This window comes from Staurois parvus, unplaced genomic scaffold, assembly GCF_062004578.1.
Source record: "Staurois parvus isolate SC_StPar_1 unplaced genomic scaffold, SC_StPar_1.0 ptg000902l, whole genome shotgun sequence".
NCBI lineage: Eukaryota > Metazoa > Chordata > Amphibia > Anura > Ranidae > Staurois > Staurois parvus.
The window spans coordinates 152,730-177,844 of NW_028318698.1; the positions used below are offsets into that span (position 1 = coordinate 152,730).

A 25,115-nucleotide genomic window follows, 5' to 3' on the forward strand; every position below is an offset into this window, starting at 1 on the left:
GGCAACTTTTTCTTTACAGGTAACCCTGAATTCCTGCAGCTCAGCAATTTGCCTAAGAGGAGCCACAATGTTTGCAATAGCGGCCTCTATGTTTGGGCCAGATTATTCTGTCATGATCAGGGGTCAGGCTCGAAGACCAGTTGCTATAGCAGTGGAAAGAGTCCCACCGAAACCAGCAGGATAGGTACACAGGCAGGTCATCCTGGTGGAGGAGTGGGCTCACCTGAAGTGTTTGGAGAACACCGGATATGATTAATATTATTATACAGGATTTGTATAGCGCCATGTCAGTTATATAAAAGGTATAGTACATATCAGTTGTTTTTACATAGAACGCACATGTATTTCATGCATCTGCATTCAGGCAGCCCCATTCATACCTGCTGGGTTGGAGCGGCTGCACAGACACAGGCACCAATCCTAATTTTGAGATCCATGTGGGGGCGGGTGCACGACACCCACCCCAAACCCAAATGCACCTGCACCCTCATGGATGTGGAATTGGGTACAACAACTGTGTCCATGAAGCTGCAACATCCCAGTAGACTGGGACATTTTTGCCTGCACTGAATGCTCAGGTATTCCATGCATCCATGTACAGGCAGTCCGATTCATATCTATTGGGATGCAGCAGCTGCACGGACACAGCCGCCAGTCCCAGTTTTAACATCTATGTGGGGGCAGGTGCACCACACCCAACCCAATCCCAAAATGCACCTGCGCCCGCACCCGCACTGATGTTGAATTGCGAGCAACAGCTATCTATGCAGCCACTGAATCCCAAGAGATATGAATAGGATTGTTTTGTCTGCACAGGTATTTCATGCTTCCTCATGCAGGCAATCTCATTCATATCTTGTGTGTGTTTTTTTTTTTTTTTGGTTGAATTAAATGGACTGGTGTCTTTTTAACCTGTCTGTTGGGTGCAGTGGCTGCAACAACCAAGCTGCTGGTCCCAGTTTTGGCATCCGTGTTGGGGCAGGTGCACCACACCGAACCCAATCCCAAACACACCTGCACCAGCATGGATGTCGAATTGGGAACAATGGCTGTGTCCGTGCAGCCGCTGCATCCCAAGAGACATGAATGAGAGTTTTTGCCTCCTGCACAGAATACACAGGTGTTCCATGCATCCCTGTACAGACAGTCTCATTCATGTCTTTTTTTGGCTCACTAGCTAAAAATTGACCTAGCCCATGGGTATGCAGATGGGAAAAACTGTACATTTGGTTTTATGATGTTATGAGCCTCCTCATAATACATGAGCCAGGGTCATGTCTCTCCAGAGGTAGAAATATCACAAAAATATTTCTGCGCCTCTGGCTCATGGAGTGGAGAGATCCCCCTGGCTGTATGCTGGTGGAAATAAGTCCTGTGGATGCTGCATCTCGCTCTTGTAGCAAAAGTCGTATATATAGTTCTGCTCCTCTGGCTCTTTTAGGTTCTTTTGAGTCTCCTCATGATGCATTGGCCATGGAGTGAAGAGATTCTCATGGCCATATGCTGGTGGGAATAAGTCCGGTGGTTGCCGCACCCTACTCTTGCTATTGTAAAAGTCAGAGATATATTTCTGCTCCTCTGGCTCTTTTAGGTTCTTAGGAGCCTCCTCATGATGCATTGGCCATGGAGTGAAGAGATGCTCCTGGTATCCGACTCTCGCTCTTGTAGCAAAAGTCGTAGATATAGTTCTTCTCTTCTGGCTCTTTTAGGCTTTTACAAGCCTCCTTATGATGCATTAGCCATGGAGTGAATAGATTCTCATAGCTGTATGCTGGTGGGAATAAGTTCTGTGGTTGCGCATCCGACTCTTGCTCTTGTAGCAAAAGTCATAGATATAGTTCTGATCCTTTGGCTCTTTTAGGTTCTTAGGAGCCTTCTCATGATGCATTGGCCATGGAGTGAACAGATGCTCCTGGCTGAATGCTGGTGGGAATAAGTCCTGTGGTTGCCGCATCCGACTGTCGCTCTTGTAGCATAAGTCGTAGATATAGTTCTGCTCCTTTGGCTCTTTTAGGTTCTTATAAGCCTCCTCATGATGCATTGGCCATGGAGTGAAGAGATACTCCTGGCTTTTATGCTGATGGAGGCCAAAACAAGTCCATTGGCTCTGCCAGTTAAGAGCCTCATTATAATATTTCTCCATGGGTGTCGATAGTTGTCCATGGTTGCCAAGAGGCAATGCTGGAGACCAGTCCATTAGTTCCACCTTCTGACTCTCGTCACTACAGTCAATGAAATGAAGCTTGTTCTGAGCCTCATCATTGAACATCTGCATTGGCGTTGGTAGCTGCCGTGGTTATTCATTACCTGCAGGCTCCAGTCCATTGGTGACATCAGCAAACTGTTGCTTATGTATGAAAACATGGTGAAATACACCTGCTCCTTTGGAGATATTGGAGCCGCCAGGACCTTGTAGTCAATAAATTTAGTAAATTGCATAGTATGTGAATGTTCCTCAAGAATCTGGAAAGAGAAAAAGGCATTTAAGGAGGGCTGTAATGGGGTCACCTGATTATCATACCTGCTCAGCAAATTGAGTATTTTCCTGCTGTAACCTTAGTCTTGCACCACTATCTTCCTCTTGTTAGGAGCTTCTTCTGGAGCCGACATGATAGAGAAGATGATCAGAGACAGCAGACATGATGGGGGAGATGATCGAGGCTACAGACATGATTGAGGAGATGATCGGAGACTGCAGACATGATGGAGGAGACTGCTGGAAATCTGATTTAGTCGGGATTAGTGTGTTCAGGAGCGCCCAAGGCGGCATAGGAAATGTTCCTCTGGGTTAGTGCAGACGGGTGGGGATCCAGAGATATAGAGGGGGCATCTCCCCAACAGGAACACAGACAACACTAAAACCTTTAATGCAAACAATGATTTTGGCGACTTTTCTGAACTGTACAAACTGTCTTCTGGAGAGGTTTGAGTTCTTTTTCTTCTCTACAGAAAAATTCTGAGTGGAACCATCATGGGACTCTCTGCCTAGCAATATATAGCGGTCTCTGGTAAGGAAAGGTGCAGTCGGTGGATGTCGCTGTCCATGGGAAGCAGTTCTTATAGAGGAAAGGGAAAATCACCAGAGGGGGTGCCCCATCATAACAGAGAAAAGACTTCCACTGGAAGAGAACATTTCACTGTCTACACCTGGAACAGAACTCCGAGACTGAATACTTCATATATTATAGATCCGGGGTCTCCTCACCTCCAAACAAGGGGCCAGTGTCAAGGTCCTACCTTTTCCCAGAGGTTGTGCTGCTCCATGTGCTGGCATCCATCTTGGGTTTCTGCAGAGCATGGTGGGAGTCTTTTATGCCTTCAGGCCTCTGCAGTCCATCCCCCAGAGGGGTGTGGTTGATCACATATAAGCCTGTTGTCCGCACGTGCTCCTTGCATTCGTGTCTTGTATGTTTGTGTTGCAACAAGCTCTGTTTCTACTCCCGTGGCTCTCCTGGAAACTGACTCGGCTTTTGACTAGACTATTCTCTGCGTTATCCCTTTATCTGACCTCCCGTTGCTGAACCCGGCTTGTGACCTGTTATTCTTGTCTACCGTTCTGTACTGTCTGTCCCGTTGTTATCGACCCGGCCTGCCCGACTATGCTATTGTCTTTCTGGTTCCTACCAGCTCTACACTACTCTCAACTGCTCTAGAGTCCAGTGGCAGCGTGCTTTACACCACGGCATCCGATGCTTTGCATTGTACTTGAAAAATAACCAAAAGAGCTTCCTAGTGCCAAATCCTATTGAAAACAGAAGAAAAAAAAACGGACTACTAAGTACGGCAAAAATATTGGATTCTTTGGGCACAGTAAGAGACCACACGGTAAAATACATACAACCATTTATTGACATAAAAGAGTCATATATTCTTTATAGGACACATAGTACAAACATGCTCCCCAAGGAAAAGTGCCAAAAAAGGGGAAAATCATAATTGTGAGCACAATGCCTCCCTTGCATATATATATAAATAACTAAGCACATAATTACAGTAAATGCAATATACATTCATCAATTGGAGGAATTCGGTGCAGGCCTGTTATGTCTTCTTATACAGATTTTTTCATTGGCCTTTTTCAGCATGGGCCCTGGCAAATTCTAGGCAGGCTTTTTTGTGCATGGGTGCATTTCGGAGAGGCTTCCTTCGTGGACGACACCCATGCATGCCTTTCAAGTCAATCAAACTCCTGGGATATTGATCTGGTCTGTTAAGTAGCAGAGGGGGTTGGTAATCAGTTTCAGCTGCTTTGGTGTTAATTAAATTAACAACAGGTGCACTAGATGGGCAATGAGACAACCCCCAAAACATGAATGGTTGTACAGGTGGAGGCCACTGACATTTTTTTCCCTACTCATCTTTTCTGACTGTTGTTCACTAGTTTTGCATTTGGCTAGGGTCAGTGTCACTACTGGCAGCATGAGGCCGTACCTGGACCCTACAGAGGTTGTACAGGCAGTCCAACTCCTCCAGGATGGCACATCAATACGTGCCATTGCCTGAAGGTTTGCTGTGTCTCCCAGCACAGTCACAAGAGCATGGAGGAGATTCCAGGAGACAGGCAGTTACTCTAGGAGAGCTGGACAGGGCCATAGAAGGTCCTTAACCCATCAGCAGGACCGGTATCTGCTTCTTTGTGCAAGGAGGAACAGGATGAGCACTGCCAGAGCCCTTCAAAATTACCTCTAGCAGGCCACTGGTGAATGTCTCTGACCAAACAATCAGAAACAGACTTCATGAGGGTGGCCTGAGGGCCCAATGTCCACTAGTGGGCCCTGTGCTCACTGCCCAGCACCATAGAGCTTGATTGGCATTTGCCATTGAACACCAGAATTGGCAGGTCTGCCACTGGCACCCTGTGCTTTTCACAGATGAGAGCAGGTTCACCCTGAGCACATGTGACAGACGTGAAAGGGTCTGGAGAAGCCATGGAGAATGTTATGCTGTTGTAACATCGTTCAGCATGATCGTTTTGGTGGTGGGTCAGTGATGGTCTGGGGAGGCATATCCATGGAGAGACACACAGACCTCTACAGGCTAGGCAATGGAATCCTGACTGCCATTAGGTATCGGGATGAAATCCTTGGACCCATTGTCAGACCCTACGCTGGTGCAGTGGGTCCTGGGTTCCTCCTGGTGCATGACAATACCCGGCCTCATGTGGCAAAAGTATGCAGGCAGTTCCTGGAGGATGAAGGAATTGATACCATTGAATGACCCCCACACTTGCCTGACCTAAATCCAATAGAACAACTCTGGGATATCATGTTTCGGTCCATCCGATGCTGCCAGATTGCACCTCAGACTGTCCAGGAGCTCAGTGTTTCCCTGGTCCAGATCTGGGAGGACATACCCCAGGACACCATCTGTCGTCTCATTAGAAGCATGCCCCGACGTTGTCAGGCATGCATACAAGCAAGTGTGGGCCATACAAACTACTGAGGACCAGGGGCGGACTGACCATTTGGAAACTCGGGCACTACCCGAGGGCCCGAGGCCAGTAGGGGGTCCCATGAGATGCCCCTGGTACCTTTTTCATATGCTTTTTTGAGTTTGGGCAAGGACACAGGGGCCCCATGCTCCCCTACTGCCCAGGGGCCGTCCGCCCCTGCTGAGGACCATTCTGAGTTGCTGCAATGACATTTCAGTAAAATGGACTAGCCTGCTGTATCATTTTTTCACTTTGATTTTCAGGGTGTCTTTGAATTCAGTCCTCTGTAGGTCGATCATTTTCATTGCCATCAAATGATGGGGCATCCTTATGTTCCTAATACATTACCCAGACCATATCAGTATAGATATCCAGCAGAAGATTTTTCCCCATTGAGGTCTGATGGGTTTTCAAAGTGTTCCTTTAATTTTTTTTTGAGCAGTGTATTTGCCACCATTGAATTTAGTGCATGTAGACAGGAAGTGGCTGAAGGAGGCCAGAGAAGATGAACAGCATTGAGATTCCATGTTATTGTAATTATGGCCAGCTTGCCTCACTTATCATGTTTTCTGAATACTTTCCGTGCAGAGCTAAAAAAAAAACGTGGGTCCACCTCTGCCACATAGCACAGTCCTGCTAGGCAGGAGAGAGGACCTGATTTTTATCTGCTGCAGGTTTTTTTTTTATTTGGTTCTCCATCCCCAAACTGTACTGGGGCTGACTGACTCATTTTTGTCACTCTGCTCTATCCTCCTATCAGTATACTGCTTGCACTGTGGCACACCTGATTGGCTGTTTTTGCTGCTTCTCCCTCTCACATTCTGAGCTCTGCTCAGCAGGAAATGCTAGAGGCTGATACAAGGTCAAATCCAGGTACTTAGACTGCTGCTTGCATTTAAAATGACAACAAACGATATCCTTTTACTCCAAAGATAATTCATACATATCCACTACTTAACCATTTCAAGTCCGGACACTTTCACCCCTTTCCTGTCCAGGTCAATTTTCAGCTTTCAGCGCTATCACACTTTAAATAACAATTGAGTGGTCATGCAACACTGTACCCATATGACATTTTAGCATTTTTTTTTAGACAGATAAAACTGGTATTTATTCACAATTGGGATTTTTATTTTTTTGCTATATAAATGAAAACATTTTGAAAAAAGTGTTTTTCTTGCAAATAAATAATCTTTCTTCATAAATCTTGGCCAAAATGTATTTAGCTATCTTTTTGGTAAAAATAAAAAACCCAACTGAGTTTATAAAAAAAAATATAATCTTTCCAATTTTCTTTTCCATTTTTATTTTATTTTTTATATTAGTATTTATGTATGTATTTATTTTTTTTAAATACTGTCACCCTAGCAGTACAGTGTCACCATAGTGACAATGTACTATTTGTGAAGGGTGATGACATTTTTTTTTTGTTTCTTTTACACTGATTGCTTTTACACCCATAAAGGCTGTAAAAGCAATCATTTCTATTTCTTTCTGGCTGCATTCCTGCACAACACTTCTTATCCAACACCTTCCACCCAATGCTTTCTGCCCAACATTTCTTACCCAATACATCGTACCCGACACTTCCCAAAAATCACATCCTGCCCAACACTTCCTACCCAACACATCCTACCCAATACTTCTTACCCAACACGTCCTACTCAACACATCCTTGCATTTCTCAAAGAGATTCACTGTTTTTAGGGCCAAAGCCCTCTCCTTCCACTGGGAGTGTTTGCGTCTGTGCTGGGCCAGCTCATCCACCCATCATTTCAACGCCAAATGGGAGAAAGAGAGGGGTTCCGCTGCATTGGCAAATTTAAAGTCAGTCCAGAGTTGGGCTTCGTGTTAAAGTGACTCAGTCACAAGAAATTATATTAAAATATTTTTTAAATGATTATTATTTTAAAATTTTATTCAATGCGTATACTGCCCTTTCCAAGTACCCGCACCACCAAAAGCTGCTTTGTTCCATCAAAATGGTCCCCAAAGTCCACTAGGAAACTGGCTCTTCCAGGAATATCAGTCTTCTGGATCCTTCTGCAGCTCTTGCTGGTTCCTCCTGCTGATCTCTCATTACAGGACACAGCAGTGATGTCAGCAGGAGGAACCAATGAGAGCTGAAGGGTGATCTAGGAGATCGACACCTTGGTAAGGTTCAGGTTCCCAGTGGGCTTTGAGGGAGTATTTCTATTAAGGAGTTGTTAAGAGTATAAACTATTTTCTTACAGGTTATAGCAGCTTTTTTTTGGGGGGGGGGGGGGGTAGAGTCACTTTATTGTGAAACTGAACTGAATAAAAGAAAAAAAAAAGGATTTGCTACCTTTATAAGAAACATTATTTGTATCTACGCAGTACCCTTAAAATGTACTTTTTTTTTCCTTGAATCCTCCTTGTGAGTGTGCCGAGGTATCATGTTCTGTAGCCTCATTGCTACATATCTGTAGTGTGAGATCACTGAGGGCACTGCTTTCCTTATTGCTAATCTCAGGTGATGTGAAGTGAAATTTGGTGAGTTCACCTCTGTGCTGCTCACTGTTTTTGCTCGAGAGGAAGCTGTACCTGAGGACCTGCAGTGCAAGGATCTCCCTGCTTCTGCTCCATTCATTCTCTGGATCAGTGCCTAGGCAATCCTGTATATGTTTCATAATAGAACAACCGTATGTTGTGGTGCCATTTATAATGAATGGCCACGCAGCACACCATTGCACGTATTCTGTGGTACAATGCACGATGGAGATTTTAACATACATTACATAGGCATGGTTCACTGTTGTCACCATCAGGAAAATGGCCCTAAGAAATGCCATGCAGCCATTGTTAAGGTGCATGTGAACAGGAAGTGGCTGCAAAAAGGCTGCAGAAGATCAGAACATAACAGGAGGTGTCTAAACAAGGACCTTCATGGCCAAGTCACAACATATTATTTCAATGAGAGCAGCAGATACAGGTGAGAAGTACAGTACGAAATGTGATCATATGATATTTTGAATGCTAGATGACAGTTTCAATAACCAGATCGCCCTTCATGCCGTTTTTTTTTTTGCTACTTAGCCTCAACATAAACATTGTTGCTCTGTAGCAATAGTTGATCCTTGCTGTCATCTAGTGTTTTGCTGCAGAACTGCATAAAACAAAAGCAAAACCCAAATTGTGGTATGCTTTTCTGCTCTACAAAGGAAAAAAAGTGCTCCTATTCCTTTGGCTACCCCACACCTCCACGTCCCCCTGATTTTTCCCTTCTGCTCTACTTTTGCAAAATAAAAATTCTCGCCCACAAAAGGTCTCATTATTTATTTTTCTGTTACATCTGGTGTAAAACTAACACAGCATTTCACAAAAAGTACATCACACCAATAATCAAGCATGTGGTGGTAGTGTGATGGTCTGGGCTGCTATGCAGCTTCAGGACCTGGACGACTTGCTATAACTGATGGAACCATGAATTCTGCACTCTACGAGAAAATCCTGAAGGAGAATGTCCAGACATCAGTTCCTGATCTCAAGCTCAAGAACACTTGGGTTATGACGTAGGACAATGATCACAAACACACCAGCAGGTCCACCTCTGAATGGCTCAAAAAAAAAAAATGAAATTAAGGTTTTGGAGTGACCTAGTCGAAGTCCGGACTTAAATTCAATTGAGATGTTGTGAACGGGATGGTCAGAGGCTGCATACATGAAACAAGGGATGGTCAGAGACTGAAGACATGATACAGGTGATGGTCAGAGACTGCAGACATGATACAGGAGATGGTCAGAGACTGCAGACATGATACAGGAGATGGTCAGAGACTGCAGACATGATACAGGAGACAGTCCCCATACATCAGGTGTCCCTCTACAGCAGTGTCCCCATACATCAGGTATCCCCATCCATCAGGTGTCCCCCTACATCAGTGTCCCCATCTATCAGCTGTTCCCATCCATCAGGTGTCCCCCTACATCAGTGTCCCCATACATCAGGTGTCCCCCTACATCAGGTATCCCCACCCATCAGGCGTCCCCCTACATCAGTGTCCCCATCTATCAGCTGTTCCCATCCATCAGGTGTCCCCCTACATCAGTGTCCCCATACATCAGGTGTTGCCCTACATCAGTGTCCCCATACATCAGGCATCCCCCTACATCAGTGTCCTCCTAGATCAGTTTTTCCCATACATCAGGTGTCCCCCTTCATCAGTGTCCTCTTAAATCAGGTGTCCCCATACATCAGTATACCCATCCATCAGGTGTCCCCTATATCGGTGTTCCCATCCATCAGTCTGGGAGGAGGGAAGTGTTTGATGGACTCGCATATTTAGATACACTAACAAATTGAAGCCAAACTCACACTTTTTTAGCAGTTACAGTTTTTTTTCCTTTTGGGATAAAGGTTTTACATAAATAAATAAATAAAAGCTGATCATTGTGAGCACTCCTGTCAGTGGTAAATGCTTTGTCTCATCCTTCTAAATGTTACATCTGCAGGGCAGCTTGTTCTGCTGAAAAACAACAGATTTACTGTTTGGGTCACCAGATGAAAATAAAGGAAAGAAAGCCCAAAAAAAGAAAACAAATGCAGCCATCACATCTAATGATTGGTAAGCTGCAATATAATCAGCGTTTGCTTTTGGGTTTAACTAGTTCCTGCCCTGCTGTCATTTGCCTATAGGCTAGATGGGGACTGGTTAAACCCAAGAGCAGACATTCAGGGTGGAGGTCATATGATGTCCTTCATGCTTCACGGACCGCGCTGTGGTGCGATCTGTCACCCGCTGTGTCCACTGGATACAGTGGATGACAGATCAATGTACCGGCTGTTGCCAGTACCATGTGATCGCTATGACCAATCACAGCTAATCACATGACAACTATACACAATGGTCAGCGTTCATTCATGCCATTCATTGTGTACTATTGTGTTGATCTCTGTGATTGGTTACAGTGATCACATGGTACAGACAGCATCAATCACAGCTAACCACAAAAACAAACACTGAATGGATCAATTTCATTCAGTAATAATGGTTGCTTATAACAGTGAAATTTACTGGTATAAGCAATCATAGTGTTAAAAAAAAAATCCTGATCACTTCCACAGAGTAGTACAATGTTACTATGGTAACACTTCACTGCTCTGGCCACAATATTAAAAATTAAAATCATAACAAAATGAAAAAAATTATACATTTTTTTTTTACATCCTGTCGCCAGTCAGTGTCCCTGAACACCACCACCCAAGTAATACAATGATGCTGTGCTGCACCACTGACAGTATGTAAAAAAAAAACAAAGTTGTGAAAAAAGCAATTTATAAAAATGTCCTTATTTTCCAAAAAATTTTGACAAAAAAATTACAACTTAACAAAAACTCACAGTGCCTATTACTAAATACCTCAGATGGTCTACTTTCCAAAAAGGGGTCATTTGTACTGTCCTGGTGTTTTTGGGCCTCAAGAAATGAGATTGGCTGTCAGTATTTCAGGATCGATCGTCTTTCAGATAGATATCCCGTAGTTTGTGACCTTTGTAGCTTTCCTACAGACTAAATAATATACACTGATCTGGGTTATTTTCACCAAAGAAATGTAGCAGAATACATTGTGGCCTCAATTAATGGAGAAAGAATATTTATTTGCAAAATGTTATAATAGAAATGAAGAAAAACACTTTTTTAAAACAAAATTTCAGTCTTTTCTCATTTGTTTATCAAACAATAAAACCCACATTGGTGATTAAATACCACCAAAAGAAATCTCTATTTGTGTGGAAAAAAATGATACCAATGTCATCTGGGCGTGAAAATCCCAGTGGATCAGCAGTTTTTGAAATACTCAGACCAGCCCGTCTGGCACCAACAACCATGCCATGTTCATAGTCACTTAAATCCCCTTTCTTTCCCATTCTGATGCTCGGTTTGAACTTCAGCAAGTTGTCATCATCATGTCTAGATGCCTAAATGTATTGAGTTGCTGCCATGTGATTGGCTGATTAGCAATTTGTGTTACCAAGCTATTGACCAGGTGTACCTAATAAAGTGGCCGGTGAGTGTAGAAGTGACAGTTTTATTGTCTGGCGATATTGTTCCTATGCATTACTGAGAGACAGACGTATACAGAATATCTGCAATGCTCTTTATGAATTTCCCTAAATATGTTTGTTGTGGGCAGCACAGTGGCTAAATGGTTAGCACTTCCGCCTGGCAGTACTAGTGTTATTGGTTCAAATCCCAGCCACAGCACCACCTGCCTGGAGCTTGTGTGTTCTCCCTTTACCTGCGTGGATTTCCTCCGGGTACTCTGGTTTCCTCCCACACTCCAAAGACATGCTGGTAGGTTAATTGGATCCTGTCTAAACTGGCATTAGTATGTGTATGTATGAATGTGAATTAGAGACCTTAGATTGTACGCCCCTTGAGGGTTAGGGACTGATGTGAATGTACAATATATATGTGTAAAGCACTGTGTTAATGGATGGCACTATATAAGTACCTGAAATAAATAATAATGTTTGGCTCTAGTGAGCTCCCCTTTGCAGGAAGGATCCAGGGTGCACCAGTTTTACATTGCCAGTATTAAAGATGGCCGACTCTGCTCTGTTCACATGACCCAGTGACATCCCTTCTCAGATCCGTTGGAGAGACAGGAAGTGAGCAGCAGCCAAAAACACAGAGCGTGACCGCAGAAAGGACGGTACGGTGTGTTTTTGTCATGTGTGCAACGTGATCCTGTAAATTCGGGGATATACAGATATTCCCATACACATTCCTGTCCAATCACTGTGCTTAGATGGGAGACTCAGACAGTTCATTATGCAGGAAGCTGCCATATGGCGTGATCAGACCATGATGACGATTATTGTTTTATTATTGTTATTTCATTACTATTATTATTATTATACAGGATTTATATAGCGCCAACAGTTTGCTCAGCGCTTTACAATATAACGGGAGACAATACAGCAACAATACTGTTCAATACAAGAGGGTTCAGTGGGTCTAAAGAGCTTACAATCTAAAGTAACAAAAACAATAGTCAGACTTTACAGGTACAAAAGAGACCACCATTGTAAGGATCAGATCCCAGAACCCCACTGATTCTAGGTCTTCATGAACACTGGGCATTTTAAAAACACCAGCAGTGTTAGCTACTGTAGAAGTAATGTTAAAAACGCACGTTTTTCCGCATTTTTTAGCATTTTTGCAGTAGCGTTTAGTTGCGTTTTTCTGCAATTGAATTTTTTTGTGTTTTTTTACACATTAAAAAATTACATTTTGGCTCAAAAATATGCCAATTTGCTGCGTTTTGCTGCGTTTACCAGCGTTAGAGCATTTTTACAGCTAAATACTCCTCTAGAAAGCCACTAGTTCTGGGGTTTTTCCAGCTAAAAAACGCTGATTAAAGCCAACGTGTGTATGGACACATAGGAGAACATGCTGGGGAGTTTACCGGCTGTAGAAAAAAATGCCAAAAGCCAAAACCAGCCGCTGTAAAAACATCCCATGTGCATGAGGACTGAATCATCGCTAGGGAGGAGTGGAAGTGCTTTTATCTAAAGTAAAGATAAAGGAAGAGCATGGGAAGGAGGATTTTACATTTGTATATTATGTTTTTTATCTTGTTTTATTACCATTTATTACTTATATTCATATCAGTCAGCACAGTGGTAGAATGGTTAGCACTTCCACCTGGCAGTACTAGGGTCGTTGGTTAGAATCCCAACCATGGCACCACCTACCTGGAGTTTGCATGTTCTCCCTGTGCCTGTGTGGGTATCCTCCGGGTACTCCGGTTTCCTCCCACACTACAAAGACATGTTGATTGGCTCCTGTCTAAATTGGCCCTAGTATGTATATGTATGAATGTGAGTTAGGGACCTTAGATTGTACACTCCTTGAGGGTTAGGGACTGATGTGAATGTACAATATATATGTAAAGCGCTGCGTAAATTGACGCGCTATATAAGTACCTGAAATAAATAAATAACGATCTAAGTAGGATTTTTTATCTAAAGTTTGCAGATGTTTGGAAAAAGTACAAATTCTCATGTTTTTCACTTTTAATTAGCGCTGAAATTTTACTTTTCTCTACTGCTGTCAGGGTAATACAGCTAGATCAGGTGGTAGGACAATGGAGAAACTGCAGACTGATGAGCTCATCTCTGTCACTCTGCTCTCTCCTCCTGTCAGCATGCTTCATGCCAGCTCTTGAGCACTGAAACATGCTTGATTGGCCCCTTGTGCTGCTTCTTCCCCTCCCAGCCTGAGCTCTTGCTGTACAGATGATGGTAAGAAGCTGATAAAAGCTTCAATTCAGGAACTTGCACTAGGTGCATTAAGGATCAGTTCACACGACATGTGTTTCAGTTGCTTTTTTTCTGCATCCAAAATGCACATAAAGTAGGTTATATGGTTGTCAATGTCATAGTTCACATCAGTGCTTGCCGTTCCAGTGCGTTCCGGATGCAGAAAACAAAAGTAGAACAGTCTGCATTTTTTCTGCACAGAACTGTACTGGAATGCGGTAAAACGCATCAGAAACGCACTGTAATGCCCTTATTTAAATTGAATAAAAAGAGAGGGGAAAAAATGATCTGGAATGTATCAAAAAAGCGTCAAAAACGCATCCGGAATGTATCTGGACTGCGTTTCTATAGTGTGAACCGGCCCTAAAAAATAGCTGTAAAATCTGGTGGGTTTTTTTTTTTGCCTAGAGTTCAGCTTGATTGCCACACACATGTGCGTTGTGCTAAAATGCTCAGCAGCATTCCTCCTCGGTGCAGTGCGGTGTGTAGATGGGTCGATCATCGCACAACTCACCATAGCACAACACAATAAATATACTATGCCTTGTGATGTGCGGTTAAGAAAGTGTCATGCGTGTTTGTTCAACCATTGCCAAGTGAATGGGCCACCTTAACCACTTGCCGATGGCAGATAGCCGAATGACGGCTTCCCTGCGGCCAGCCAGTTCTGGGAGAGCGGCATATGACGTCCTCCCAGAACGTGCCCTCCCGCGCACCCCGGGGACACGCACCTGGCGATCTCCGTGATCGCTGTGTCCTATGGACACAGCTGATCACGTGATGTGGTAAAAGGCCAATCACTGCGGCCTTTTACCACGTGATCAGCCATGTCCAATGACACAGCAGATCACCGGTAAATGCACTTTCCTCACACTGTCACAGCGTGAGGAAAGTACTGCCGATAACCGGCAATTGTCAGAGGAGGGATCGGCACCGATCATCAGTGTCCTTTTGATCAGTGCCCAGCAGTGTCACCCACCAGTGCTGCCCATCTGTGCCTAGCAGTGCCACCCATCAGTGCCCAGCAGTGCTACCCATCAATGCCGCCCAGCAGTGCCACCCATCAGTGCCCAGCAGTGCTACCCATCAATGCCGCCCAGCAGTGCCACCCATCAGTGCTCAGTAGTGCCGCCAGTCAGTGCCACCCAGCAGTGCCGCCAATCAGTGCCCATCATTGTTGCATATCAGTGCCGCCTATCAGTGCCCGTCAGTGTTGCCTATCAGTGCAGCCTCATCAATGCACATCAGTGAAGGAGAAAAAGTACCTGTTTGCAAAATTTTATAAAAGAAACAGAATTTAGAATTTTTTTTTATTTTGCTCTTTTTTTTTTATAGCGCAAAAAATAAAACGCCCAGTGGCGAGTACATACAACCAAAAGAAAGCTCCATTTATGTGAAAAAAAATGATAAAAATTTCATATGGGTGCAGTATTGCATGACTGCTCAATTGTCATTCAAAGTGCGACAGCGCAGAAAGCTGAAAATTGGCCTGGGTAGGAAGGGGGTATAAGTGCCTGGTAGGCAAGTGATTAAAGAGGAGCTCCGGGCTCCCCCCGAAAATGTTAAAGCAGCTAGAAATAATGTAGCTGCTGACTTTTAATATGACACCCACCTGTCACGGGGGTCCAGCAATGTCCTCACCCCGAGCTGATTCTTCAATCTGCTTCAGGTGCTGGTGTTGGAAGTGAAGTCTTGCGTCTCCAGCAGGGCAGGAGACCTGATTTTTTTGCACTGCAGTTCAGTAATGATTACAGGTCTTGTCCCTCCCCCAGCCTGTGACTGGGCAGTGAAAGAAGCAGCAGACTCATGAGCCCATCTCTCTGTCACTCTGCGCTCTCCTCCTATCAGCATCTTCTCTGCACTACAGCAGTGCTGCTTTCCCCCCCCCCCACCCCCGATCTGAGCTCTGCTGTACAGGGTCGGTAAAAGTTGGATACCAAGTCAAATTCAGGAATGGCTTGCATTTATAAAAAAAAAAAAACATTTACTGATGATTACAGAGCTGCATTTTTTTTATACTGTATGTCTGCTTGGAGTTCAGCTTTAAGTGTGAATGAGACTTTTGTATAGACAGACCTATGTATTATATTTATTAAATCCAGTATTGATGTACCTATTACACAGGTCCCCAGCTCAACGATGGATTCTAAACACAGGGAGCTCCTCAGAAACCGACGTCTTGAATTGTGTTCCCATGCCGTAGCTGATGGACTGGTTCCCCAGTATCTGTATCAGGAAGGCATCATCACCCGTGACCAACTAGAGGACATATGTGGACAGGCCACCAGTCAGAGGAGAGCAATGAAGCTCTTGGACATCCTGCCCACTCGTGGACCCAAGGCCTTCAATGTTTTCGTGGATTCCATGACCGAATTCCCATGGGTTCTGGAGAATTTAAAGCAGCACTGCCACAAGAGCCCTCCTGTACCGGAGAGCACATCTTTGGGTTTGCCCGCTAATGTCCTTCAGAACTGTCCCAATGACCGCCAACTCAACCTTCTGGCAGGAAAACTGGGATCGGAATGGGAGCAGGTTCTGGGTCACCTAGGACTGGACCACAGCGACCTGTACAGGTGTAAAATACAACATCCAGACAACCTGCACTCACAGGTCATGGAAGGACTGGTGAGATGGAAACAACACATGGGACGCAAGGCCACCATCCAATGTTTGTGGGAAGCTTTGGAAGCTGCTGAGATGGATCCTTCAGAAATAAAACTTGTTTTACAATGAAGTTCCTCATATCTTCAGCTATGCTTAGCTTAGTATACTTTATGGTCAAAGGTTTGTTGTCACCCGACCATCACAGCTATATGGACGTTTTGGACATCCATTTCAAAACCATGGCCATCACCATGGAGTTGGCCTTTCTTTGAGACTAAAATATCCTCCTGTCTCCTGGGAAGACTAAAAATGAAACTCTACCAAAATCTTTGTTGGTTATTTCATATGCTGCCCCTGATGCATACTTACCTCCATCTGACATCCATGGCCTGCAGGATCCTTTAGCCTTTCCAGATACAATCTCCCTTTCCTCAGGCACCTCCTGCTCAGTTAATCCCCAAGAACTTCTATTGAACAACTCTTCACCTCTTGAACAATAAAGATCTGCCTTGACACATTCTTTGGTGATTGGATTAAATTAGTATTAAACCCTCAGTACAAATTTATGTTTTGCCTCTAGGTCCATGGAATTAACTGTTCTGTCCCAAAGGGACAAACTACATGTTGGCGTGAGTGGAAGGAATAGTGCCCCATCATTGGTGTCGGTGGGAGGAATAGTGCCCCATCATTGGTGTCAGTGGAAGGAATAGTGCCCCCTCATTGGTATCAGTGGGAGGAATAGAGCCCCATCATTGGTGTCAGTGGGAAGAATAGTGCCCCATCATTGGTGTCAGTGGGAGGAATAGTGCCCCATCATTGGTGTCAGTGGGAAGAATAGTGCCCCATCATTGGTGTCAGTGGGAGGAATAGTGCCCCATCATTGGTATCAGTGGGAGGAATAATGCCCCATCATTGATATCAGTGGGAGGAATAGTGCCCCATCATTGGTATCAGTGGAAGGAATAGTGCCTCATCATTGGTATCAGTGAGAGGAATAGAGCCCCATCATTGGTGTCAGTGGGAGGAATAGTGCCCCATCATTGGTGTCAGTGGGAGGAATAGTGCCCCATCATTGGTGTCAGTGGGAGGAATAGTGCCCCATCATTGGTGTCAGTGGGAGGAATAGTGCCCCATCATTGGTGTCAGTGGGAGGAATAGTGCCCCATCATTGGTGTCAGTGGGAGGAATAGTGCCCCATCATTGGTGTCAGTGGGAGGAATAGTGCCCCATCATTGGTGTCAGTGAGAGGAATAGTGCCCCATCATTGGTGTCAGTGGGAGGAATAGTGCCTCATCATTGGTGTCAGTGGAAGGAACAGTGCCCCATCATTGGTGTCAGTGGGAGGAATAGTGCCCCATCATTGGTGTCAGTGAGAGGAATAGTGCCCCATCATTGGTGTCAGTGGGAGGAATAGTGCCCCATCATTGGTGTCAGTGAGAGGAATAGTGCCCCACCATTGGTGTCAGTGAGAGGAATAGTGCCCCATCATTGGTGTCAGTGAGAGGAATAGTGCCCCATCATTGGTGTCAATGGGAGGAATAGTGCCCCATCATTGGTGTCAATGGGAGGACAGCGTACAAGGTGTGCATCTTGCTCGCGGTCCTCGGTTTGGAGATGTTGCCTTATAGGTATCAAAAATCTTTGTGAAACTTGTCAGATGCTATACAAAGGCTTGATCACACTGGTAATACTTGCATTAGGACTCAGAAGCAAAGACTATGCAATTCCTCTGTGTTTAGGGTCCTGCAACAAATAAAAAAGCAGGAGTTCCAAGGACTTCCTTCACATAACAGCCTGGGTTATTAGCCGGTGTCACTGAGAACACAAGTCGTACGGGGGAGGAGCAGTATATACATATAAATATCCCATTAATTAATCATTCACTTGCTGAAATGTGGATTTCCACACCTTTGCCTGGAGCAATCATGCAGCAAGTGAAGTCAACATTTCTGCATTCTTGTTCTGGATCAATAACTCCAAAAGTACAGAACACAGTAGACCTGCAAGTTTAATGTAGAAGTATTAACCGGATAAAAGAAAAAAATACATCCAAAAAGGGTATAATATGAAAACGAATGAAACCACCCAGCTGTAGCAATGTAATAATGATTTAAAGCTGAAGATGAATCTTCGTATATTTTGCCTCCCCTAGTTCCCCCCTGGCCCCTCATCAACATTCTAATAAAATAAATGAAAAGAAAAAAACTTCTGTTTTCATTACATACCTTATTTCAGATCCAGTGATCTCATCACTGGGTCTCTGTGCTTCTCTATGCAATGTAAGAAGATCATGGCTCATCAGAGGGGGCTGTACATAGCTTTCTGAAAACGTCACAGTACCCTGCCTCATTTCTCCTCTTAAGAGCCCTCAGCCCTGATGCAAGCAGTGACAGGAGTTATGGAAATATACAAAACGCCTTTATGGTTTGAGGAGTGGGTGTTTCCAGACACCCCCCCTCACCGACTGCCACTGTGATTGTACACAACAGGACTTAGTTAGTTGGTCCTGGCCTGGATGATTCGTTGCTGAAACCTGCTGATTGGCTGCGTCCAATCACAGCCCAGAGCCCTGTGTTGACGATCAGCACAGGGCTCTGTACAGAAGGAACAATCTCTCTATTTCTCCTCCCTGCAAAGCAGGAGGAAGAAACAGAGATATTTAGTAAAAAAGCAACACACATGATACAAATGAACACTCGTTAGGCACACATTTAACCCCTTGATTACCCCACGATTTTAACCCCTTCCCAGCCAGTGTCATTAGTACAGTGACCGTGTATAGTATTAGCACTGATCACTGTATTAGTGTCACTGGTGATGTCAGTGGCAGTTAGTCAGTTCCCTCCAATGGCAGTTAGTGAAGATTGCCTGCCACACTATCGCAGTCCCATTATAAGTCACCGATCACCACCATTAGTAGTCAGTAGTGATGTCAGTGGCAGTCAGTCAGTTCCCACCCAGTGTCAGTTGGTGTCAGATTGCCCGCCGCACTATCACAGTCGCTATTCACCACCATTAGTAGTAAAAAAAAATAATAAAAGTTCCAGTATATATATACCATTGTTTGTAGACGCTATAAATTTCACACAAACCATTTAATTTACACTTAGGCCCCGTTCACACCTATGCAGTTTGCTTTTTGTCCATTTTGCAGTGCTTTCGCAGTTCGTTTTGCGTTTTTTCTACACGCGTTTTTTTCAGCTCCTTTTTTTTGTTTGTTTGTTAAAATGGAATTTTTTTTGGTTGCTGGGCAGAATAAAAATGCAAAATGCAGCAAAAACTCACTACCATGCATTTCAGTAGCTTCTCCATTGAAATCTATTGTAATAAAAATGCTGCTTTTTGCTTTTAAAAAAGTCCCTGATGCTTTCCAAAAACACAGCAGCTCAAAAAGCATAGATGTGAACATGTTCCATAGGAAGCCATGTTAAATGGACTGTAGTGCATTTCTGCAAAAAGCACTAAAAATCGCATTGGTGTGAACGGAGCCTTATTGTTTTTTTTTTTTTTTACCAATGACATGTAGCAGAATACAGTTTGGCCTAAATTTATGAATGAATTTGATTGTTTTTAATTTTTTTATTGCATATGTTTTATAAAAGAAAGTAAGAAATATTTTGGCTTGTTTCATTTATATAATAAAACATCAAATAAAAAACGCAGTGGGGATCAAATGCCACCGAAAGAAAGCTCTATTTGTGGGAAAAAGTTATATAGATTTCATTTGGGTGCATCGTTGCATGACTGCGCAATTACCAGTTAAAGTAGTGTATTGCCAAATAGCGAAAAATGGCCTGGTCATAAAGGGGGTAAAACCTTCTGGAGCTCAAGTTGTTAACCACTTACCCTCCAGAGGATTCCCCCCCTCCCCTTCCTTCCTGACCAGTCCATTTTTTGCTATGCGGTGCAGCGTTACTTTAACAGTCAATTGCGCTGTCATGCAATGCTGCACCCAAATTTAATTTGTGTTCTTTTTTTACCCACAAATGGACCTTTCTTTCTGTGGTATTTTTTTATATTTTATTTTTGCCTGTGTGTTTTATATTTTTTGCGCTATAAACAAAAAAAGACCAACAATTTTGAGAAAAAACTTTTTGCTATAAAACATATCCAGTAAAAAATATATTCTGCGACATGTCATTGGTAAAAAAAAAATCCCAATACGTGGAAATTAATTGGTTTACGTGAAAATTATAGTGTTTACAAATGGCGGGATACATACTGGTATTTTTTTTTTTTTTTATACTATTAATGGCGGCGATCAGCGACTGACATCCCCAGTGACACTAATAGTGACAGTGCCCGCTGATTACAGACAATCACCGACAGGGAGGAAGACTGTATAGCACAGCCATCCCAATCACTGTGCTTACAGTGAAGAACACCCCTGCCCCCTAGTAAAACACTTCCAGCATGGAGTTAACCCTTTGATCGCCCCTCAGGGTAACCCCTTCCTGTCCAGTGTCATTAGTACAGTGTCAGTGCTGTTTTTTTAGCACTGATCACTGTATTGGTGTCACTGGGGATGTCAGTGACACCAAGTCAGTCCCCCCCCAGTGTCAGAATGTCCACCGCAGTCCCGCTATAAGTCTCCATTACTAGTAGGAGAAAAAATAAATCCCATTATCTATACCGCCATTTGTAACTGTTATAACTTCCACGTAAACCAATTAATTTACATGTTTTGGGATTTTTTTTAGGAAAGACATGGAGCGGAATACATTTTGGCCTAAATTTATGACAAAATGTGATTTTTAAATTTTTTTACTGGACATGTTTAATAGCAAAAAGTCCAAAATATTGTTTTTGTTTCTCAAAATTGTCAGTTTATTTTTGCTCAATTTGTGGGAAAAAAAGGACGTAAATTTAATTTGGGTGCAGCGTTGCATGACCGCGCAATTGTCAGTTAAAGTAACGCAGTGCCGTAATGCAAAAAAAGGCCTGGTCAGGAAGGGGGGAAATCCTCTGGAGGGCAAGTGGTTAATCGCCACAGGAGGGGTTTTATTGCTAAACAAATGAACAAAGACCAACATTTTTGAAAAAAACAAAGGTTTTCTTAGTTTCTGTTTTAAAATTTGGCAAATAAGTAATTTTTCTTCTTCACTGATTGGCACAGATAGGCAGCACTGATAGGCTGCACTGATGGGCACTGATGGACTGTTAGGCAGCACTGATAAGCACTGATAGGTGGCACTAATGGGCACCGAAAGGTGGCAGTGGTAGGCTGCACTGATGGACTGATAGGCAGCACTGATGGGCACTGATAGGTGGCACTAATGGGCACTGATAGGCAGCACTGATGGGCACTGATAGGCTGCACTGATAACCAGTATAAATGTTCCTGTTACAGGATTGCTGGTTATCGGCTCTCCGTCCCACAGACAGTGACAGCGCTGAGGGAATGAAACGCCGGAAACCGGCATTTGGTTACATGTGGTCAGCTGTGATTGGACACAGCTGATCACATGGTAAAGAGCCAATGTCATAGGCCCAGACGCCGGGAGGCCGCACATTTGCGTTTGGCCGGCGTGAGGAGGTTAACATAGACACCTGCAGCTGTTCGCATGAATGGGGTGTGATTGTGATGCAGTGCGGAAATCGCACAGAAACTGTTGTGAATTCCTCACCACATCAGTGTGGACCCAGGCTCAGAGTTGCTTCAAAGTCGTGTTCAAGTCGCCTGGCAAAGTCACGTGACTTTCAGGTCGTAGTGAACCGAGACTAAGGGCCAGTTAACACTGGGAATTGCACAGGAACGCACTGGGCATTCCTGTGCGATTCACATGCGATTCTGCCATTTCAGCCATTATGAAATTGCTCTGCACCGAAAGTTGTGCATGCACTGCTTAATCAAATTCACTGTGACCACATTGTTACTATAATACTGGATTCAGGGGCGAACTGACCATTTGGAAACTCTGGCACTGCCCGAGGGCCGGGGGTCAGTAGGTGGCCCCATGAGATGCCCCTGGTACCTTTTTCATAGGCTTTTTTGAGTTTGGGCAAGGACACAGGGGCCCCATGATCCCCTATTGCCCGGGGGCCCCATGAGTTGTCAGTCCGCCCCTGACCAGATTTATATACAACACGAGGACAGACAGTCCAGGTACAATACAATTCAATACAGGAGGAACCAGAGGGCCCTGCTCCTCAGAGCTTACAATCTAGGAGACCGCATTGCATGCTACTTCTGCACCATGCGATCCGGTGTTGGCAAACGCATTGCGTTTGGAGGTTTGGAGGTGTTTGGAGGTGTCATTGACATCTGCTGTAGATCACAACTGCAGTGCATTTTGAACGCAATGCAGGAAACATGCAAGGAACGTGGGTTTCCCGCACCGCGTTCTGCTGTGAATGGGCCCTTAGGCTAGGTTCACACCTATACAGTTTGCATTTCTGAAGTGCTTTTTGCTCTTCTTTTTCTTTTTTCGTTTTTTGCACATGCATTTTTGATGCGTTTTTTTTTCAACTTGTTATTGAGCAGAATAAAATGCAAAACGTGGCAAAAATGCTTCAAACACACTACATGCCTCTCCATAGAAGTCTACAGCTCCAAAAATGCAACTTTTTGCACAGAAAAAAAGTCCCTGATCCTGTCCAAAAAACGCACCGGGTGAAAACGAAGAGATGTGAGCCTGTCCCTTAGGAAACCATGTTAAATAAACTGCTGGGCATTTCTGCAAAATGCAGTGGAAAACACATAGGTGTGAACCTAGACCTACAGATGCCTGTAGAGGTCCGACATCGGTGCGGGTGTTGCCGCTGCGGGGTCCTGCACAAATACCAGCAGCCACAACCACCCACACAGAGGATTGTGGGACCCGTGTGTGGGTGCCTTTAATCACTTGCCTACCGGGCACTTATACCCCCTTCTTTACCAGGCCAATTTTCAGCTTTCCGCGCTGTCACACTTTGATTGACAATTGCGCGGTCATGCAAGATTGTACCCATATGAAATTTTTATCATTTTTTTCTCACAAATAGAGCTTTCTTTTGGTGGTATTTAATTGCCGCTGGGCACTTTACTTTTTGCACTATAAATAAAAATAGTGCAAAAAATTAAAAAAAAATTTCTTTGTTTCTATTATAACATTTTTCAAACAGGTAATTTTTCTCCTTCACTGATGTGCGTTGATGAGGCAGCACTGATAGGCGGCACTGATAGGCAGCACTGATGGGCACTGATAGGCAGCACTGAAGGGCACTGATAGGCGGCACTGATAGGCAGCACTAATGAGGTGTCATGGATAGGCGGCACTGATAGGTGGCACTGATAGGCGGCACTGATGATGGGTACTGATAGACAGTACTGATAGGTGGCACTGACTGGCATCACTGCTGGGCACTGACTGGCAGCACTGCTAGGCATTGACTGGCGCAACTGCTGGGCACTGACTGGCACAACCGCTGGACACTGACTGGTGGCACTGACTGGCAGCACTGCTAGACTGCACTGATGGGAACTGGTGGGCACAGGTGGGTGGCACTGGTGGGCACAGGTGGGTGGGCACAGGTGGGTGGCACTGCTGGGCACAGGTAGGTGGCACTTCTGGGCACAGGTGTGTGGCACTGCTGGGTGGCACTGGTGGGCACAGGTGGACGGCACTACTGGGCACAGGTGGGTGGCACTGCTGGGCACCGATCATCAGGGCTCTGACAGCTGCTGGTTCTCGGCAGTACTTTCCTCGCGCTCTGACAGCACAAGGAAAGTGCAACCAAGAACCGGCAATTGCATTTCCCGGTGATCAGCGTGTCATTGGACATGGCTGATCACGTGGTAAAAGGCCACTGTGATTGGCTTTTTACCACATCACGTGATCAGCTGTGTCTGTAGGACACAGCGATCACGGAGATCGCTGGATGCGCGCCCCCGGGGCGCGCAGGAGAGCGCGTTCTGGGAGGACGTCATATGACGCTCTCCCAGAACTGGCTGGCTGCAGTGTAGCCGTCATTCGGCTATCTGCGGTTGGCAAGTAGTTAATCCCAATGGCACGCCGCCCGCACTGGAAATCGCAGCTGTACTGGGAACCTCGGAGTGGACTGCCATTTTAAAAATAGTGCAAAGACTTCTTTCCTGCGTGTCTTGGGGTACGACAGACCATCCAAGTGATTGGGCTCTCATGTCCGCACAAATCGCAGCCCGCACAGGTGTGAACCTAGCCTTAGTTGGGCCATTTGCTGAATCTAGAAAAAAGGAAAATTCTGTCCGAATGGGTGGGTCATCCCTACTCTCTCCCTTTGCTGAACTCCTATCAATCCTCTCTGTGGACTACAGAACCCCTCCCTGTATTTTATAAAGCAAGGGTCTCCAAACTTTCTAAATGTAGGGCCAGTTTACTGTCCTTCAAACTTTAGGAGGGCCGGACTGTGGCCAGTGGGAGTAGAAAATGTATTTGTGTCAGTGTGAGTTAACAGTGTCCCATCTTTGGTGTCAGTGGGAGGAAAAGTGCCCCATCATTGATATCAGTGTGAGGAATAGTGTCCTATCATTGGTGTCAGTGGGAGGAAAAGTGCCCCATCATTGATATCAGTGGGAGGAATAGTGCCCCATCATTGGTGTCAGTGGGAGGAATAGTGCCCCATCATTGGTGTCAGTGGAAGGAATAGTGTCCCATCTTTGGTGTCAGTCGGAGGAAAAGTGCCTCATTGTTGGTGTTAGTGGGAGGAATAGTGCCCCATCATTGGTATCAGTGTGAGGACAAGTGCATCATCTGTGGTGTCAGTGGGAGGAATAGTGCCCCATCATTGGTGTCAGTGGGAGGAAAAGTGCCTCATCGTAGGTGTCAGTGGA

General features: G+C 44.7%; 1 protein-coding gene across 3 annotated transcripts; it reads left to right on the forward strand.

Annotated features, from left to right (window-relative positions):
• Positions 1-11,639: 11,639 nt before the first annotated feature.
• On the forward strand, positions 11,640-16,844 carry LOC149442203 (death domain-containing protein CRADD-like). Of its 3 annotated transcripts, none has more exons than XM_089656365.1 (2): positions 11,640-11,747; positions 15,845-16,844. In XM_089656365.1, exons 1-2 carry the CDS (start codon positions 11,742-11,744, stop codon positions 16,451-16,453), a joined length of 615 nt encoding a protein of 204 aa, XP_089512491.1. In that variant the 5' UTR covers positions 11,640-11,741; the 3' UTR covers positions 16,454-16,844. The 3 variants fall into 3 exon arrangements, with proteins under 3 accessions (XP_089512491.1, XP_089512492.1, XP_089512494.1); XM_089656366.1 differs by lacking the exon at positions 11,640-11,747 and adding an exon at positions 12,032-12,108; XM_089656368.1 differs by lacking the exon at positions 11,640-11,747 and adding an exon at positions 12,094-12,113.
• Positions 16,845-25,115: the final 8,271 nt, after the last annotated feature.